The sequence below is a fragment of the Dasypus novemcinctus genome, chromosome 10 (genome assembly GCF_030445035.2).
Source record: "Dasypus novemcinctus isolate mDasNov1 chromosome 10, mDasNov1.1.hap2, whole genome shotgun sequence".
NCBI lineage: Eukaryota > Metazoa > Chordata > Mammalia > Cingulata > Dasypodidae > Dasypus > Dasypus novemcinctus.
The window spans coordinates 7,637,147-7,654,751 of NC_080682.1; the positions used below are offsets into that span (position 1 = coordinate 7,637,147).

General features: G+C 59.9%; 2 protein-coding genes across 10 annotated transcripts in view; one reads left to right on the forward strand and one right to left on the reverse strand.

Annotated features, from left to right (window-relative positions):
* PC (pyruvate carboxylase) overlaps nucleotides 1-17,605 on the forward strand; it is a 110,275-nt gene that overhangs the window by 84,579 nt on the left and 8,091 nt on the right. For 7 of the 9 annotated variants that reach the window (XM_004481575.5, XM_058305117.1, XM_004481576.4 and 4 more), the window contains 9 exons: nucleotides 4,758-4,893; nucleotides 5,040-5,224; nucleotides 5,474-5,639; nucleotides 5,763-5,908; nucleotides 6,105-6,222; nucleotides 6,490-6,641; nucleotides 7,854-7,972; nucleotides 10,071-10,233; nucleotides 11,754-11,936. In XM_004481575.5, coding sequence (XP_004481632.1) covers nucleotides 4,758-4,893; nucleotides 5,040-5,224; nucleotides 5,474-5,639; nucleotides 5,763-5,908; nucleotides 6,105-6,222; nucleotides 6,490-6,641; nucleotides 7,854-7,972; nucleotides 10,071-10,233; nucleotides 11,754-11,936 — 1,368 coding nt within the window. Of the gene's footprint in view, nucleotides 1-4,757; nucleotides 4,894-5,039; nucleotides 5,393-5,473; nucleotides 5,640-5,762; nucleotides 5,909-6,104; nucleotides 6,223-6,489; nucleotides 6,642-7,853; nucleotides 7,973-10,070; nucleotides 10,234-11,753; nucleotides 11,937-17,605 lie in introns of all 9 variants that reach the window. The other 2 variants (XM_071217943.1, XM_071217944.1) reach the window with 1 other exon arrangement.
* On the reverse strand, nucleotides 14,801-17,583 carry LRFN4 (leucine rich repeat and fibronectin type III domain containing 4). The gene is made up of 2 exons (XM_058305119.2): nucleotides 16,006-17,583; nucleotides 14,801-15,667 (listed from the first exon to the last, which is right to left on the reverse strand). Exons 1-2 carry the CDS (start codon nucleotides 17,352-17,354, stop codon nucleotides 15,106-15,108), a joined length of 1,911 nt encoding a protein of 636 aa, XP_058161102.1. The 5' UTR covers nucleotides 17,355-17,583; the 3' UTR covers nucleotides 14,801-15,105.

The window sequence follows — 17,605 nt, forward strand, 5'->3', positions numbered from 1 at the left end:
TCCCTCATACCAGCTGCTTTAATGAGGGCCTTGATCTTATCCTCTGTGACAGTGATTTCATCGTTGTGGAGTATGAGGGCCGAGTAGATGGAGGCAAGCTTGGGGATGGAGGCCATTGTGCGGGTGAGTGCTGGGCGCAGTACTTATCGCCGGATGAAGTGAGGACCTCACCCCAGTGCGGCCTTTGCTTCTTCAGAAGAACCACGCACCTAGCGGCAGCTGAGGAAAGGGCTCATCTTCCTTTTAAGGGGAACTGGGAACCGAACCTGGAACCTCCCATCTGGGAGGGAGGTGCCTAATTTCTTGAACCACCTCTGTTGCCTGCTTTTTTAGGAAGTTTTTGATGACTGTTTCAATCTCTTCACTTGCGACTGGTTTGTGAGGTATTCTATTTCTTCTAGGTTCAGTGTAGGTTGTTTGTGTGTTTCTAGGAATGTGTCCATCTCATCTGCATTGTCTATTTTTTTGGTGTATAGTTGTTCATAGTATCCTCTTATGATCTCTTGTTTCTGCAGGGTCAAATGTAATGTCTCCCCCACCCCATTTCTGATTTTATTTATTTGCATCTTCTTTCTTTTTTCTTTGTCAGTCTAGCAAAGGGTTTGTCCATTTTATTGATCTTCTCAAAGAACCAACTTTTGGTTTTGTTGATTCTTTTTTTTTTTCTCAGTTTCATTTATTTATGCACTGATCCTTACTATTTCTTTCCTTGGCTTGGTTTGGAATTAGTGTGCTGTTCTTTTTCTAGTTCCTCCAGGTGTGCAGCTAGGTTTTTGTTTTAACTCTTTCTTCTTTTTTAATGTAAGCAATGAGGACTGTAAATATCCCTCTCTTCTCTACCTTTGCAATATCCCATAGATTTTGACATGTTTTGTTCTCATTTTCATGCTTCTCAAGGTATTCACTGAATTTGCTTACAATTTCTTCTTCAACCCACTTATTATTTAAGACTGTATTGTTTGATCTCCATATATTTATGAATTTTCCCTTTTTCCATCCATTATTGATTTCCAGCTCCATTGTTATGATCAGAGAAAGTGTTTTGTATAATTTCAGTCTTTTAAAATTTATTGAGAACTGTCTTGTGACCTAACATGTGGTCTGTCATGGAGAAGGATCCATGAGCACTTGAAAAGAATGTATAGCCTGCTGTTTTGGGGTGCAGTGTCTGTTGGGTCTAGTTCATTTATCATATTATTCAAATTTTTCATTTATTTATCCTCTGTCCAGATGTTCTATCCGATGCTGAGAGTGATGTATTGAAGTCTCCAACTATTATTGTTGAGACATCTCTTTCTCCCTGCAGTTTTACTAATTTGTGTCTCTTGTATCTTAGTACACCCATGTTAGGTGTATAAATATTTATTATAGTTATTTCTTATGGGTAAATTGCCCCTTTTGTTAAATATATAATCACCTTCTTCATCTCTTATAACAGTTTTGCCTTTAAAATCTTATTTTGTCCAATATTAATTTCGCTGCTCCAGATCCTTTTTGGTTACTATTTGCATGGAATATCTTTTTGAACCTTTCACTTTCAGCCTGGCTGTGTCCTTACATCTGAGATGAGTCTCTTGTAGATAGTATATAAATGGCTTATATTTTTTAATCCATTCTAGCAGTCTTTGCCTTTTGAGTGGAGAGTTCAAGCAATTAACATTCAATGTTATTACCGAGAAGGCATCATTTACTTCTCCATTTTATCCTTTGGCTTTTTGTTGTCATATCTTCTGTCTTTTTACCCTTTAATATACCTTTTCTAATAATCTTCATTTCTACCCTCTTTTCCAAGTTCCTTGTTTTTTTCCTTTCAGGCTGCTGGACTCCTTTTATGTCTCTTGTAATTCTGGTCTTCTGGTAACATACTCTCTCAGTTTGTTTTTTTTTTTTTTTTTATCTGTGAAGACTTTAAACTCCCTTTCAGTATTGAAGGACAGTTTTGCCAGGTACAGAATTCTTTGCTGGCAGCTTTTCTCTTTAAATACCTTAAACACATAATACCACTTCCTTCTTGCCTCCATGATTTCTAATGGGAGGTTGCCACTTAATCTTATTGCGGTTACCTTATATGTGATGCTTTTCTTTTCTCTTGCTGCTTTTAGAATCCTCTCTTTAGCTCTCATCTTTGTAATTCTGAATAGTAGGTATCTCAGAGGAGGTTTATTTGGATTTTCCTGTTTGGGGTGAGCTGTCCTTTTTGGATATTGATATTTATGTCTTTCATGAGGGTTGGGAAGTTTTTGGTCATTATTTCCTCAGATGTTCTTTCTGCCCCTTTTCCATGTTCTTCTCCTTCTGGGACACTGATAATGTGTACGTTTGTGCATTTTGCATTGTCGTCAATTCCCTGAGATCCTGTTCCAGTTTTTCTATTTTTTTCTTTCTGTTCTCCTGTATATTCAATTTAGATATTCTGTTCTTGTTATCACTAATTCTGTCTTATTTCAATTAAAATCTATTGTTATGTGCCACTAATGTTTTTGTTGTTGTTGTTGTTGTTGTTTTTAGGAGGTACTAGGTATTGAACTCAGACCTCGTACATGGGAAGTAGGTACTCAACCACTGAACTATATCTGTTCCCTAGTGAGAGTTGTTTTTTTGTTTGTTTGTTTTGCTTTTAGGAAATGGTGGGGATCACTCTCTGGACCTTGTACATGGGAAGCAGGCACTCAACCACTTGAGCTATATCCACTCCCCTCTAATGTATTTTTAATCTTATCCATTGTGTCTTTCATCCCCATGAGCTCTGTTACTTTTCAGGCTTTCAGATTGTTTAATATGCTCACCCAGTGTCTTCTTAATATTCTTTATCTCTTTAGCCATATTTTCCTTCAGTTCTTTGAATTGATTTAGGAGATTTGTGTGATTATCATTTGCTAGTTGTCTTAAATCCTGTATCTTGTCAGGGTGTTTGGTTTGTTCCTTTGGCTGGGACATCTCTTCCTGTTTCCTACTATGGCTTGTAATTTTTTGCTGATGTCTAGGCATCTAAATATGTTGGTCAAATTTTCTCTTACCTAGTGGTTTAAACATTTTTTTTTCATAGCTCTTCTTTGATTTTTGGTTCAACTTATTCTGATTCTTTAAAATTTCCCAGCTAAAGTATCAGAATTGGTTCAGGAACTTACTAATGGGGTGCACATTTTCACCCAGGAGTTTGGGCTAAGAGACCTAAAAGCAGTTTTTCTCCTTGCAGTTTCCCAGTTGGCCAGCAGATGGCGCTTGTCACTGACCTTTCCTCACAGGTGTTTCTGTGAACCTCTGCTTGCCAATGTTTCTGGTCTGACCAGGGCAGAGATTCAAAGCTGGCTCTGCTGGCCAAATTCACTGGAGAGAAACCACTCTTCACCCTCTGCTGCACCCTCCCTCTTTCCAGGGAGGAGGGATTTTGTTCCTCTCCCAGTTGGCTGTAGTGAGCCACAGATTTTATCCAGGCTGCATGCCTTGAGGGTGGGGGATAGGTGCCTTCCTGGCCTCCGCGGGTGGTTTAATAACTAACAGTTGTTGTTTTGGGTTCTTTGTCTCTCTTTCCATCACCCTCCTGGGGGTTGCATAGCAATCCCCTCTTCTGCTGACCCCCAAAGCAGGTCCCTGGGAGAGCTTTTGGCCCTTTCTCTGTTGTTTTTGAAAGAGAATTGAGCCGTGCCTGCTTATTCCAATGCCATCTTCCCAGAACTCCCCATTTGAACCCTTTTTTTTTTTCTTCAGGTAATGGGGCCGGGGATTGAACCCCAGACCTAGTATATGGGAAGCTGGCAGTCAACCACTGAGCCACATCAGCTCCCCTGAGTTGTTTTTTTAATCTCTTTTGCTTGTTTTTTTGTTTTTTTTTAGGTGGCACCAGGAACTGAACCTGGGACCTCCCATGTGGGAGGTGGGAGCTCAACCACTGAGCCACATATGCCCCCCCATTTGAACCATTTTTAAGTGCACATTCCAGTGGTATGAGTTGGATTCACACTATTCTGTTTTCACTTCCCCTTCTCCATATTACTGGCCCTATTATGACACTGAAAGTTCTTGCAATATGTATTTTTTAAACTATTGAATGCACTTTTAGTTTCCTTACTTAAAAATGAAATGTCCAATCAAGTGTTTTAAAAGGCATTTGCTAAGAAATGAATAAAATGGTTAGAGAAAGGCCCTGAGTCCTGGTTTGAGTGCTGCTGTGAGCAGCTGTGGCTTTTATAAGTCTGTGCGCTGTTGTCTGGGCCTTGGTTTCCTTCACTTTAAACTGACGGGGGCCAATCCAGCCTCCAAAGCCTGTCTGCATTCTGGGAGCTGCCAGTGAAGCTCACCATTTCTTGAGGAACCTCGGTCGAGAGGAAGGTTCCCCCCGGTCTGAGGAAACCTGCCTCTTCCCTGAGCCTGGGCTTTGCTTCCTGTGAGCCCACTGTGAGGATGAGCTCATTTGAGCAAACTTGCCCTCAGTACCCGGCCAGGCAGGACCACAAGGGGAGGGGACCCGGAGGGGTGGCTGTGAGTGGGAAGGCTTCCGCTGTGTGCACCGGGCCTGGCATCACTGTAGTTGCTGAAAGTGCTGTGCTTCTAAAATTAGGACCTGCCGCTAGGCAGGGTGAGATCGGGGTTCCATTCGGTGCCCCTTGACCCCGAGCCAGTCAGCCCACCCTAGGGAGGGGTGGCCCCACTAGGGACGGGGTGCTAGACGGCCCCGGCAATCACACGCCTGCTGTGGGGCTGGCAGGGGACCCTTGGTATGGAGCACGCTTGAACCCGGGCTCTGGTTGCCTCCCCAGATGCTGAAGTTCCAGATGCTCCACAGGGGCCGGAGGCTCCTGGGTATTCGCTGGGCCTCCAGCATAGCCGCTGCCTCCCAAAATATCCGATGCCTGGAGTACAAGCCTATCAAGAAAGTCATGGTGGCCAACAGGGGTGAGCACCCCGCGCCGGGGGTGGAGCACGTCGGACCCCGGCCTGGGCTTTCCCTCGGGTGCCCTGTGTGGGCCCTAGCTCCCTGGCCCTGCTGCTCCCCTGCCCCCTGCTGCTTCCAATCACTATGCCCACCCACCTGCCCCCAGGTGAGATCGCCATCCGCGTGTTCCGGGCTTGCACGGAGCTGGGCATCCGTACTGTGGCTGTCTACTCAGAGCAGGACACGGGCCAGATGCACCGGCAGAAAGCCGATGAAGCCTACCTCATTGGCCGCGGCCTCGCCCCGGTGCAGGCCTACCTGCACATCCCAGACATCATCAAGGTGGCCAAGGTGAGTGCGCGGGTGGGCAGGGTGGGCAGGGGCCTGGGCCTTGGCCATCTGGGAGTTGCCGGAGGGCAGGGACTGGGTCCTGTGCCTTTTTGTCTCCCCAGTGCCGTGCCCGGCACCCATGTAAGCCTGCGGTAAATGTCTGTGAGCAAATGAGTGGAGCAGACGCAAGTAAGGTGGGGGTGGGTGAGGACGCTGGGGGCTGGGCAAGGCCTCTGTGAGGGGACTCCCTGATGCGCCCCATGCCCGCAGGAGAACGGTGTGGACGCGGTGCACCCCGGCTACGGCTTCCTCTCAGAGCGCGCGGACTTTGCCCAAGCCTGCCAGGATGCTGGGGTCCGCTTCATTGGGCCGAGCCCTGAGGTGGTCCGCAAGATGGGAGATAAGGTAGAAGCCCGGGCCATCGCCATTGCCGCAGGTACGCACGGCGGGCAGGCCACGCCGCTCGGGAGGAGCCTGGCAGGGGTGTTTGCTTCCTAGACAGGTTTGGGCAGGGACTCCAGTCTGTTGCAGAAGCTCCTACCTGCCCACCTCCCACCAGGTGTCCCCGTGGTCCCAGGCACCGATGCCCCCATCACTTCTCTGCATGAGGCCCACGAGTTCTCCAATACCTACGGCTTCCCCATCATCTTCAAGGCCGCCTATGGGGGCGGGGGGCGTGGCATGAGAGTCGTACACAGCTACGAGGTGAGCAGAAGCCGAGGGCTGGGAGCAGGTCAGGGCACCCCAGGCTGCGGGTGCAGGAGGTCACGCTGCCCACAGAGCAGATCCCGGCGGGGTTCGGGAAAACCCTGAGTCCGGGAAGTGGCGGGGAGGGGGCGTCGTGGATGGCGAGAAGCAGAGCCGTGGAGGCCAATCTCTGCGGGGTCCTGGCCTGCCCCAGGAGCTGGAGGAGAATTACACGCGGGCCTACTCGGAGGCTCTGGCCGCCTTTGGGAACGGGGCACTGTTCGTGGAGAAGTTCATTGAGAAGCCGCGGCACATCGAGGTGCAGATCCTGGGTGAGTGGGCAGCTGGAGGCAGCTGCTGAGCAGGCCCCCATCTTCCTGGGTTCCCCGGGCGGGCCTTGGGGCACGTCCCCCTTCCAGGGGCCTCCCCTGCAGGCGGTCAGGTCCCAGGGCCCTGGTTGTGCAGCCTTTTTCCTGCCTGCCTCCCCACTGCTGGGAAATAGCCACTGCCCGGCCACCGGGGTCAGGTGGGGAGTTGGAAGAACTCAGGAGGCGCCTGGATTCTGGGAGAAGCTGAGTGCAGGTCACCTTCCACCCCAGGGGATCAGTATGGGAACATTCTGCACCTGTACGAGCGAGACTGCTCCATCCAGCGGCGGCACCAGAAGGTGGTTGAGATCGCCCCCGCTGCCCACTTGGACCCCCAGCTCCGCACCCGGCTCACCAGTGACTCCGTCAAACTTGCTAAGCAGGTGAAGAGGCAGGGCCTGTCCCCGCAGGCCGACTTGGGGCTGTGGCCGGTCCAGGCCTCACAGCAGCCTGCAGGAGAATGGGAGCCCCATGCTGGGGCGCAGGGTGGGCGCAGGCCCCTTGGAGAGTGGGCTGCAGGGGGTCCTCAGGATCCTTTCAGCCCCCTCGGCACCCCTGCTGCATGGGTGGAGCTTCCAAGGGCAGCAAGCGACCCTCAGAACCCAGGGAAGGAAAGCCAGTGGGTTCTGTGGGGTGGGCAGGGTTGTTGGGTGCTGCTGCTTCTGCATGCTGCTGCGCCCCATCCCATCCCTCTCATTCGTGGAGTTCGTTTCCTCAGCAGGTTGTCTTTCTGCCAACCCCTGGTTGTGCGTTTGGAGTGGGTAGTGGGACATGGGGAGGGTGAGGCTGGCGAGCCGCCCCCTCAGCAGTGACCTGCCCCCTCAGCAGTGGCCTGCCCCCGCGCCTGCCTGCTGTGTGCACCTGCCGCTGCCAGGGCCGCTCCTCCGGGACCCGCCGTGGTTGCCTCAGCCTCAGCCTCTGGCTGCGGCCCCTCCCCCACCCAGAGCCCCTCCCAGGGTCAAGGAGTGCCGCCCTTTCTTCCCCCCCCCCGACTGCCCCGCTGTCCTCCCTGAGCTGTGCTGCCTCACCCCAGGGGTGGCAGAGCGGAGGGTTCGGTGGCCTTCCCCAGCCGCAGCCAGGGCCGGCGCGCCCCAGCCAGACCCAGCCACCTCTCAGGCGCTCTTGGGGTTGGTTAGGTCCGAGGAGGCTGGGCTTGCTTCAGGGCCACAGCCCATCTCCCTGTGCAGCAGATTTGAGGGCGCCGAGGTGCTTGGTTTGGGAAGGACCAGGAACGCGGCTGGGCATAGCGTCCTGCTCTGTCCGCACCTCGATTCCAGCTCTGGGTAGTTGCCAGGGAGGGAGGTGGCCTGGTAGAGTCAGAGGGGATGTTTTGAAGCTCCAAGAGTCAGAGGGTCAGGAGAGGGTAGGGAACGAGGGGCCTGGAAGAGGGGGCGCCTGCTCGAGGCCTTGTGCCAGAAAGTTGGCCTCGCCATGGACGCTTCTCGTGGAGCCCTGACCCAGTGACGTCCCTGGGGGCCTGGGCTGTGGTCTTCGCCCTCTGCGGGGGTCGGGGTACGGTTAGGGTTAGGTTAGGGGCCTGAGGGGTGAGGCCTGGCCCTGCCACCCATGCCCCGGCTCACGTGGCGCCCCCACAGGTGGGCTATGAGAACGCGGGCACCGTGGAGTTCCTGGTGGACAAGCACGGCAAGCACTACTTCATCGAGGTCAACTCCCGGCTGCAGGTGGAGCACACGGTCACCGAGGAGATCACAGAGTGAGCGGGGGTGGGGGCGGCAGGGACAGGGTCACGGGTGAGCTCCACCACCAAGCTTGTGGCTCGAGCTGGGGACAGAGGAGTCGGGGCTGAGTGCCGTGAGAAGCCTAGAGCTGCAGGTGGTGAGGAGGATGCCGGGAAAGGGCCTGGCCTGGGCTTTGGGTGAAATCCCTAAGAAGTGGCTACTCGGGACTTCCACTCACCCCACGTGGGTGGAGAGCAATTAGGGATGCAAGGGCTTAATTTTTAAAAGTTATTATTATAGAAGTATCCCCTGGAGAGCTAATAAAAGTGAGTCACGGCTCTATCCCTCAGAAAGGCAGGCCAGGCTCCGTGCTCCCTGCTCTGCTCGGGCGCTGGCGCCTCCCAGCAGCCTGTGGGGAAGGGGTGAGCCCCCTGCGGCTCCCAGGAGGAGAACAAGTCCTGCCTCCAGCTGTGCAGGCCCCCACCTGTCAGTGCCGCTGCACTTCCAGTGCCTTCCCCCGGTAATAAAGTCGAGGCTGCTCCGTGGAACTCCTGTCCTGCCTTCTCACTTGGGTGCTTGGCGGGCACATCCCCCAGGCCGTTATTCTTTCTGAATACTTTTAGTGACCGCCCAGGATTCCGTCACCCCTGCATGTCACCAGTCACCACGGGTCCAAGACGATCAGGACTTTTCCGGCTTTGAGGGTTTTAGGGTGGTGTCGATTAACACCTCAACGGCATCCCTGGAGAGGCCTCCGGGTTGCCGCCTCCAGGTCCCCTCCTGCGGGCTGGCCTTCTCCAGGGCTGGTCCGTGTGTTCTCCCACAAGCACCAAGCACTGGCATTTTTAAAAGCTGCCTATTTCATAATCAATTGAAAACGGCCTTCCAGCCTTTCGCAATGCCGGTGTGAACATTGATGCGCTAAGCTGGCTTCAGGCCAGTCCCCCTGGCCGGAGCAGTCCTTCCTGCAGTGGCTTCCCCATCCCTGACCCCATCTGAGGTAGGGAGCTGCCTGGGCTGCCGGCCTTGCGCAGGAGGCACGTGGGGTTCCAGATACCTCTCTCTTGAGGTAAAAGTTTGAGCTCAGGGGCGCTGGGCAGTCTTTTACTCTGAATCTCCCCGTGATGCTACTGTGACATTGCTGTCCTTTGAACATGCCATGAGCCTGCTCTGTTAAGGCTAAGTCTTTATTGGCTCCGGAGCTGGTCAGACAGACTAGGGTTCAGGCTTCTCCCAGGTCACTAGCCACTTGGAGTTTGCATGAGCGGCAGCCTCTCTGACCCTCGGGCTCTTCCTCTGATGGGAGTGACAGAGACTCTCAGAGCATTGTTGTAGAGATAAAACAGAAGGACCCCTGCCTCGGTGCATGGTGATGTGGTACCATCTTTACCATGAAGTGGCCTAGCAGGAAGTAGAAAACATTGAGGAAATTTGTCACTCTGGTTTCCAGACCATTCTTACAAGATTCAGTGACAGTAAATTTAATACCGCAGGGCTTTTGTTTTTCTGCAGCTCTTCCATTGGGATTTGTTGCTGTCCTCAGGAGCATGGCAGTCAGTAGGCTGAACTTCAAAGCCAGGCAGCCTTGGAGGAGGCCCTCCTTTAAAGTCTTCTCTCAGGAGGGCCCAGGGCCCAATCCCACCTGCTGTGCAGGCCCTGGGTGCGGTGTGTCCATCTGCACACCCACCCTGCTGGCCTTCCAGCAGCTGGGGCTCCCTTTCGACAGAGCCCGGCCTCTGCCACCCCTGTGCTCTTGGGGGCTGCCCCCAGTGTAGCATCCACCAGCCTAGAGGACCTGCAGCTTTCAAACTGAGCTTTACAGCGGGCGGGATTGGGGGAAGCAGGAGAGCAGGGGAGGCGGGAGCAGGGTTGTGAGGTGGGGGCTGAATTATAAGGGGGGGGTGTCCTGAGGAGGCGGTGTGGGAGCAGGTAGGCCCTGAGGGCCCAGAGGCCCCTCCCACACTCAAATGTGGCCTCGCAGAGCCCGGTGGGGCAAGGAGGGGCTAAGGGGCCCCTGGGCTGCCACAGAGGCTGCGGGGTCACAGGGCCCCTCTGTCGGCTCCTCCTCCATCCCTGCTGCGGGCTGCCCTCCTCCTGTGTCTCTCACCCCACCTCTTTTCCTCCTCGCCCCAGTGTGGACCTGGTCCATGCGCAGATCCACGTGGCTGAGGGCCGGAGCCTGCCCGACCTGGGCCTGCGGCAGGAGAACATCCGCATCAACGGCTGCGCCATCCAGTGCCGGGTCACCACCGAGGACCCCGCCCGCGGCTTCCAGCCGGACACCGGCCGCATCGAGGTAGGGCCCCGTGGCAACTTGCTGAAGGCAGAGTCAGGGCTCAGAGTCGGCCGGGGTGGCCATGTGAAGGGGCTTGGGGGCCCCAGCCCTGCCCCCGAGGAAGGCCATGGGCGTCCTGGGGGAGGAGGCTGGGAAAAAGGCAGCGTGGGAACCCATGGGTGGGGAGCAGGCGCCGTTGGTGGGACCAACAGGGGAGCTTGCAGAGTCCCCTGGGGTGCAGCCCGGCCTCCCCGGCGCCTCCCACAGAGAGCAGAGCCCGCTGCTGGCCTCTCCTCTGCCTTCCGCCTCCAGGTGTGGCTGGCACAGGCGGGACGCCCGGGGTGCACTGAGAACTGGGGCATGGGTGTCCTGGGGGGCCAAGGGGCCCACCAGGAGAGACGAGGTGTCAGGGAGATGTGAAGGGATGGGAAGACAGGCGGCCTTGGTGTGGCCTGTGCTGAGATGGCAGGGCTGAGGTGCCGAAGAAGGGGGGCGGTGGCAGGGAGTCCTGAGGGGCTGGGGGGCCCACCTGCCTACCTGCCCTGCATCTCTGCCCCTGACTTAGGCCTTCTCGCTTCCTCTCAGCGCTGAGGCAGCTGGGAGGCTGCCGTCCGCCCCTAGGACTCCCCCTGCTCCCCTCCCCCAGCCACGGGCACTGCCCAGTGCTCCCACTGCCTCTCCCTCTGTCCCCATCTGTGAGAACCCGCAGCGCCCTGTGGTCGGCGGCTGCCCCCAGCACTGTTGGCTTGATGCTCCCAGCTGGCTGGAGCCCCAAGCAGGCAGGACACGCAGGGAGCCCAGGTGATGGGGGCGGGATGGAAGGGGGACCAGGATGATGAGCCAAGCTCCCGGGTTCCTGAGCTGACTGACACTGTGAGGGTGGGTGTTGGGCCAGGGCGCTGTCTGGCTTCTTAAGGCAGCCCAGAGCTGGGGGTCGAGGCAGAGGCCTAAACTCCTGGATTCGGTTTCTGGAAGGATCAGAGTCCATAGGCGGGGGCCGGCCCCCAGCTGGAGTGCTGCCCAGCAGGCCACTGCCTCCTTGACCTGGCTGGGGAGGGGCAGCCCTGGGGAGGCGCCTAGCCACCCAGGTGCACCACGGCGCTGCCTCTCTCCACCTCCGTGGCCGAGGCCGGCTCCTCAGAGCCTGGTTTACCACAAAGTATTTTTAGCTGACAGTTCCTGCACACAGCTGAGCATTCATCCTTAAATATTTTATTAAGTTCCTTTTTATCGAACACAGGCCTGTGCCCCCGAGAAATGGCAGCAGGGGCCACGGATGTGCCAAGGCCCCGGGCGGCCTCTCCTCTGCCTTCCACCTGCCCATGCGTCCGTGTACTCCCTTCCCCCATGCACGTCTGCACGGGGTATGTGGGTGCCTGCACCTGCGAGCTGAAGCGGGCACCCCGAACCTCGTCCTCGCCGCCCTCCCACCAGGCTGTCCCTCGAAGCCCCCCTCCGTCCTCACTGCCTGATTCTGACCGTCTGCGCCTGCTGCTCTCTGCAGCCCAGGCCCTGGCTCCAGTCCCCTTCTGCCCCGGCAGGTGTTCCGGAGCGGGGAAGGCATGGGCATCCGCCTGGACAACGCCTCTGCCTTCCAAGGAGCGGTCATCTCCCCCCACTATGACTCACTGCTGGTCAAGGTCATCGCCCATGGCAAAGACCACCCCACGGCTGCCACCAAGATGAGCAGAGCCCTTGCCGAGTTCCGCGTCCGAGGCGTGAAGGTGAGAGGCCGCTGGCCTCTGCCCCCTGGCGTGGCCCTCGGAGCGTCTGTCCAGTGGTCGTGGTGGGCCTGCCCCGCTCCGGCCCGGCCCGTGTCCAGGTCGGTTCCTGGTGGCGGCAGTGGCACGCGAGGCTCCCCTGTTGCTCCAGGGGCTGTCTGGGCAGGCGCTCTGTCAGTGCCAGCCGTCGCCAGGGCACCTGTTTCTATGGCCTGGGAGCCCCCTGTGGAGAGGGTCTACCTGAGGGCCCCTGCTGTTTCTGGCCTCACTTGGGTCAAAAGGACCCACAGTGTGTCTTCAGTCCACTTAAGACCAGCCTCCGTTCTGGAAACTTTCCCAGCAGGTCTGGGAGGGGCCCTGGAGCTGCATTTGGAGCAAGCCCTCGGGTAATTCTCACTCTCAGGAGGGTGTAGGCCCCTGGGTGAGGGGACCAGCCCTGTGTGGATGCATCGGACCCGTCTGCCAGGCCCAGCTGCCCTCGAGCAGGCTGGGTGCAGGCGTGATGCTGGGTGCCTACGGGCTGGAAGCGTGGCTGTAGCGGGAAGATGCTAGCGGGGCGGGGGCGGTGCTGGCCAGGCCGGCGTCCTTGCCTGTCAGGGCCCTTCCACTGTCACAGTTGGGGCTTGGGTTGCTGAGAGGAGGGGGTGTGAGTGTTGGGGCCTCCTCCCCATGTCTGGGTAGAGGCGAGTTCCCAGCCCAAGGCTCTGTGCCTCCTGGGGCCACCCTCGGGCAGGGGCCACCCTGGCAGGGGCCATCGGAAACTGGTAGGGGGAGGAGAACAGAAGGAGAGGGGGCTCGGGGCCTTAGTGCCTCCCACCACCTGTCCCCATGGGGGGGGTGGCTGCCCCAGGGCCCACTGCTTGCTCCCCCCCTCCTCGGAGGGTCCCTGCTGGCTGGACCCCTCCTTGTACCCCACTCGGGGGGTGCTGGGACGGCTGGCTTAAGGCCCCACTGCCTTGCCTCGGCCTTTGCCCTCCTGCTCCTTCTCGTGGCTCATCTGGGGGCGACTGGCACGTCGCACTGTCCGTGGTGATTTCTCGTGTCTGGTTAACGTGGCCGGCGGGTGCTGGCAGTCGCCCCGATGGGCGTCACAGCCTTTGAGAAAGTGCAGGGGGCAGGAAGGGGCTGCCTTTCCCAGGTGCGGGGCGGGTCTGCACCCCTCCATGGGGAGCCTCTGGGTGGGGTGTCCCGCTGCTCCTCAGAGGCCCGCCCGTTCCCTCACAGACGGCAGAGAAGTGCCAGGACGTGAACTTCAGCGTCACGGCTCGCCCTGCTGCTCGCTGTGGGGCTTGGTTGTGCCCGTGCCTGGGGGCTCTGGCAGCTTCTTGGGCTGGGAGGGGCTGTGGCCAGTGCACTGCGTGGCCCCGCGCCTGCCGCTCTTGTCGGGGACCCTGCTTGGCTCCCCCGTGGCTGTGCCTCGTCTCCGCTCTCTCCTCGCCCGCCGGGCCTAGGATTCCCACTGTCCTATGCTCACGACCCTGCAGGAGCATTTGAGTTTCTCGGGTGCCGGTGTCTCCCCAAATGTGCACCCAGACCACGCCACGGCCCTGCGACGCCCTGGACCTCCCCGTCAGACCCCCGACTCGCCGTATCCGCCTCTCTGGCCCGCAGGCCCCCTTGCCTGTGCTGCCCGCTCGCCCCTGCACACCCGCCCTCCTGCCCACCCTCCCCTCTCGCCTCCTCGTGCCCTGGGACGCTTCTGCCCTCCTGTCTTCTTCCTTGAGGACCCTGTCTCCCCCCCCAGCTGTGTGTGCCGGGGCTAGGAGGGCAGGCATACAGGTGTGTAAGTGCTGTGAGCCCACATGCCTGCGTCCACCTGAGCACGTGTGGGCACACACACGAGAGCACCAGCCCTGTCTGGGCTGCCGACAGTGAAACGTGCGAACATTCAGGGGCGCATTACCACGTCCTGCTCCTGCCAGTCCCCAGGAGGGGTCCAGGCGGCTGCCTTGTCAGGAACCCTGGGTGCCTGGGAACCAGCAGTTTGCTAAGTGGACCTGGGAGCATTTGCGTACAGAATGCAGATCCCCCGTCCCTTGCCCTGGGTAGGGACTGTCAAAGGCGGAGGGGCTGGGGAGCCTGGCGAGCCTGGCAGGGGCTCGGGCCCAGAGGAAGCCAAGCAGGCCACCCTGTCCCTGGACTGGTTGCTCTTGGGGGACAAGAGCAGAGGAGCAGCTGTGCACGTGGTCTCCCCGCCGCCCGTGTCTCCCCCAAGCAGGGTGGTCCCACAGCAAAGCCACGAGGGCGTCGGCGGAGCAGCGGGGAGGCAGAGTTTGCTCCTGCTCAGGGGCCGTGGTGCTGACCGGAACCTTCGGGAGGGTCCCAGGTGGAGAGCCGGGCGTGGGGGCCCAGCCCTTTCCCCGTCCCCCTGGGCTGGCAGTTTACAAAGCCAGATGGTGGCCGAGGCTGTCACCAGCGGGAGCCGTGGGGGCTTTCCCGCTGAGTCGCGCTGACAAGGAGGCTGCCCACCCAGACCCCTCGTGTCCAAATGGGCCATGGCAGCCCCACCTCCTCCTGCCCCCAGAGTGGCCCTGCGCACTGGCCTGCCCTGCGCAGCCCAGCGTTGCGGGCAGGAGGCTCGTGCTAACTGCCGAGGGCAGCCAGGTGCCAAGCCATGGGCTTCATGTATGCAGGGCAGCGGTCTTCCCCGTGCCCGCCAGGGACGTGGTATTCTCTGCAACTTGCTGTCCAGGGGCACAGCACAGGGACTCAGACACCTCGCCCCCTGCCCCGATGTCCACCCTTCAGACGAGGGACCGGCAGGGACCCCAGGCTGCTCAACCCTCCCCCGCGGGGCCTGGAGGCCGCTCCCTGATCTGCGTCCTCCCCTACCCCCACCCTAGCAGGGTGAGACCAGAGACTGGCACTGAGGTGTCCCCAGCAGTTTTATTACAAATAAAAACGAGGCTCCCACTTGGCAGCTGCAGCCTGGGCCTCGGTGGCTGTGAGCACCCATTGGAGGGGCTTCTCCCGTCAGCCCTGCGTGGAGGCCAGAACCAGGGAGGGCTCCCTGTCCTGCCCGGTACAAAGGAGAGCCTGAGGTATGAGGGTGAAGACCCAGACGTGGCCCCAGCTCAGCACCTCCCTGTCCCAGGCCCAGCGCCCGCCTCCCCTGCTGGCTCTTGAGGTCTTCCGAGCAGGGGGGCGCATGTGCCCTCAGCGGCCTCCCCCGTCACACCACGCTCTCCTCCAGCCGCTCAGCGCTGCCCCCCACCCCCCGGCACCCCGCCCCGAGCAGACCCCCATGCACAGAGTGGCTCCGTCGCGCCCAGACGCCACCCAGACGCCTGGCATAGCCGTAGCACCCGCCGGCGTCTCCCAGGTCCAGGGAGCAGCTGCGCTGGGGGCGAGGCGGGGGGCTCCGTGGCGGGTGGGTCTTGGGCGTGGGGCTGGGCCCCCCATTGGTCTGGGACTGGACATGGCTGAGCTTGAGGGGAAGGCGGCCATTCCCGGCCCCCCGGCCCCGGACCAGCAAGGCCACAGTGAAGACCAGTAAGGCAGCCACCAGCACCCCCCCCACGGCCACGGTCAGCGTCCCGCCCAGCACGTGGGCCTGCAGGGCGTGGCACAGGGGCGTGGCCGGCAGCGTGGAGAAGTGGGCACAGCCCAGCAGCCGGGTGGCTGTGAGGTCGGAGGGCCCAGCGGCAGGTGACAGGGCCAGCAGGCAGAGGTCATAGTCAGCACCGGGGACCAGGTGCTTCAGCAGGAAGTGGCGGCTGGAGGCTGGGACGATCCTGAGGGCAAGGGCAAGTGGTGAGAGACCAGGTGGTGGGACCCACAGTCCCCTCTGCTCCCGTCCCAGCTCGGTGACATCCCCTCCCCCCCAGGACCACAACGGGCCTTAGGCGTTCACTGGAGATGGTGGAGAAACAGGCCCAGGCGCGCATGGGTCAGGCCGCATGTGGGTCCAGGGCAGGGCCACTGCCCACCTCTCCACCAGCAGCCCCCCTTCCCTTGAGGCCAGAGCCGCCCCCGCTGTTCCCACGCCCCTCTGCCCAGTGCTGGGCCCGGCTGCCTCTCCTCCAGCCGGGGGGCGGGGGAGGCACAGCCCGGGGGCTGCGGGCATCCTCACCGATAGATGAGGGTCTCGTCCTCGCTGCTGTTGTACTGAATCTGGAACATCCACACGGGGTCAGCTGGCCGCCCCGGCCCCCAGCTCACCAGCCCCGAGGTGGCGGTCACCTCAGTCACCTGCACGGCTGGCTCAAACTCTTGAGTCCCCTCTCCCTCGGCGGCAGTGCGAGCCGAGGCAGCGATGTCCGAGGGCCCTGGGCGGCCCCCCTCGGCACTGCCGTTCCCACCGTGGGGCAGGGCCAGTACCCGCAGCTCCACACGGGCTGTGGCCTCACCGGCGGGGTTGGTGGCAATGCAGGTGTAGCCCCCCGCATCCCCAGCACCTGTCACCCCGATCTCCAGGGTCCCGTTGGGGAAAGCCCGGGCCCGGGAGGAGTTGCCGACTAGCCGGTCATCGGGGCCCACCCAGTGCATGGTCGGCACGGGGTCGCCGAGTGCCCGACACCGCAGCGTGGCACGCTGGCCCTCTAGCACCCAGAGGCGCTGTGTGTGGCGGGCGATGAGCGGGGGCTCGCACGAGAACTCGCCCTCGGGCACGGCCCAGAAGTAGCGGCCGGCCAGGCCCGGCGGGGAGGCGCACGTCTCCAGGTCGTCGGGCCGGGCCAGCCGCCGCAGCCACAGCAGCTCGCAGTTGCAGTGCAGGGGGTTCCCGCTGAAGCTGAGCACCAGCGGCGCGGGCGAGGCTTCCGCGTCGCGCCCCCGCGAGAAGAGCGGGTCGGGGGCCAGCGTGGCCAGGCGGTTGGAGGTGAGGTCCAGGCGCGAGAGCTGGCCGAGCTGGGCGAAGGCGCCCGGGGGCAGTGCATCGATGAGGTTGTGGTCCAGGTTGAGGGTGTGCAGGGCAGGCATGGCGCCGATGCCGGCCCAGGGCACCTGCCGCAGGTTGTTGTAGGACAAGTCCAGGTCCTCGAGGCTGTCGAGGAAGTCGTCGAAGGCGCCCAGCGCGATGCGGCCCAGCTGGTTGCCGCTGAGGATGAGATGCTGCAGGTTGACGGGCCCCCGCAGGCTGCCCGTGCCCAGCTCTGCCAGCCGGTTGCCGTCCAGGTGCAGGGAGCGCAGGCTCTCCAGGTCCCCAAAGGCGCGGGCCCCGATGCGGGTGATGGCGTTGCGGGACAGCGTCAGGTCCACCAGCCCCGTCATGTTGCGGAAGTCAGGGGGGCCCAGGGCCTGGATGAAGTTGTCCGCCAGCCGCAGCTCCACCGTGCGCCGGTCCACGTTGGGCGGCACGAAGAGCAGGCCCCGGTGGGCGCAGAGGGTGCTGAGCGACTCGGACAGGTTCTGGCAGACGCAGGGCAGGGGGCAGGCGGCCGCTCCGCTGGCCAGCAGCAGCAGCAGGAGCGGCGGGGCCATGGCGGGGCCTGCGGGGAAGGGCCACGGCCCGGGCACGCGTGGGGCCGGCGCAGGTGATCCCCGGGGCCCAGGGCGCGGTCCCTGGAGCCAGGCTCCAGGGCCGGCCCGGGGAGGGGTGGGCCTCAGAGGCCCCAGGGGCCTCCAGGGCTGAGGGAGGGCTGTGGGGCCTGCAGGGCCGGGCCCCGGGGTGCAGGTCACATTTCCCCCGCGGTCAGGGGGCGTCCAGGCGCTGGGGAAAAGGTGAGGCGTGA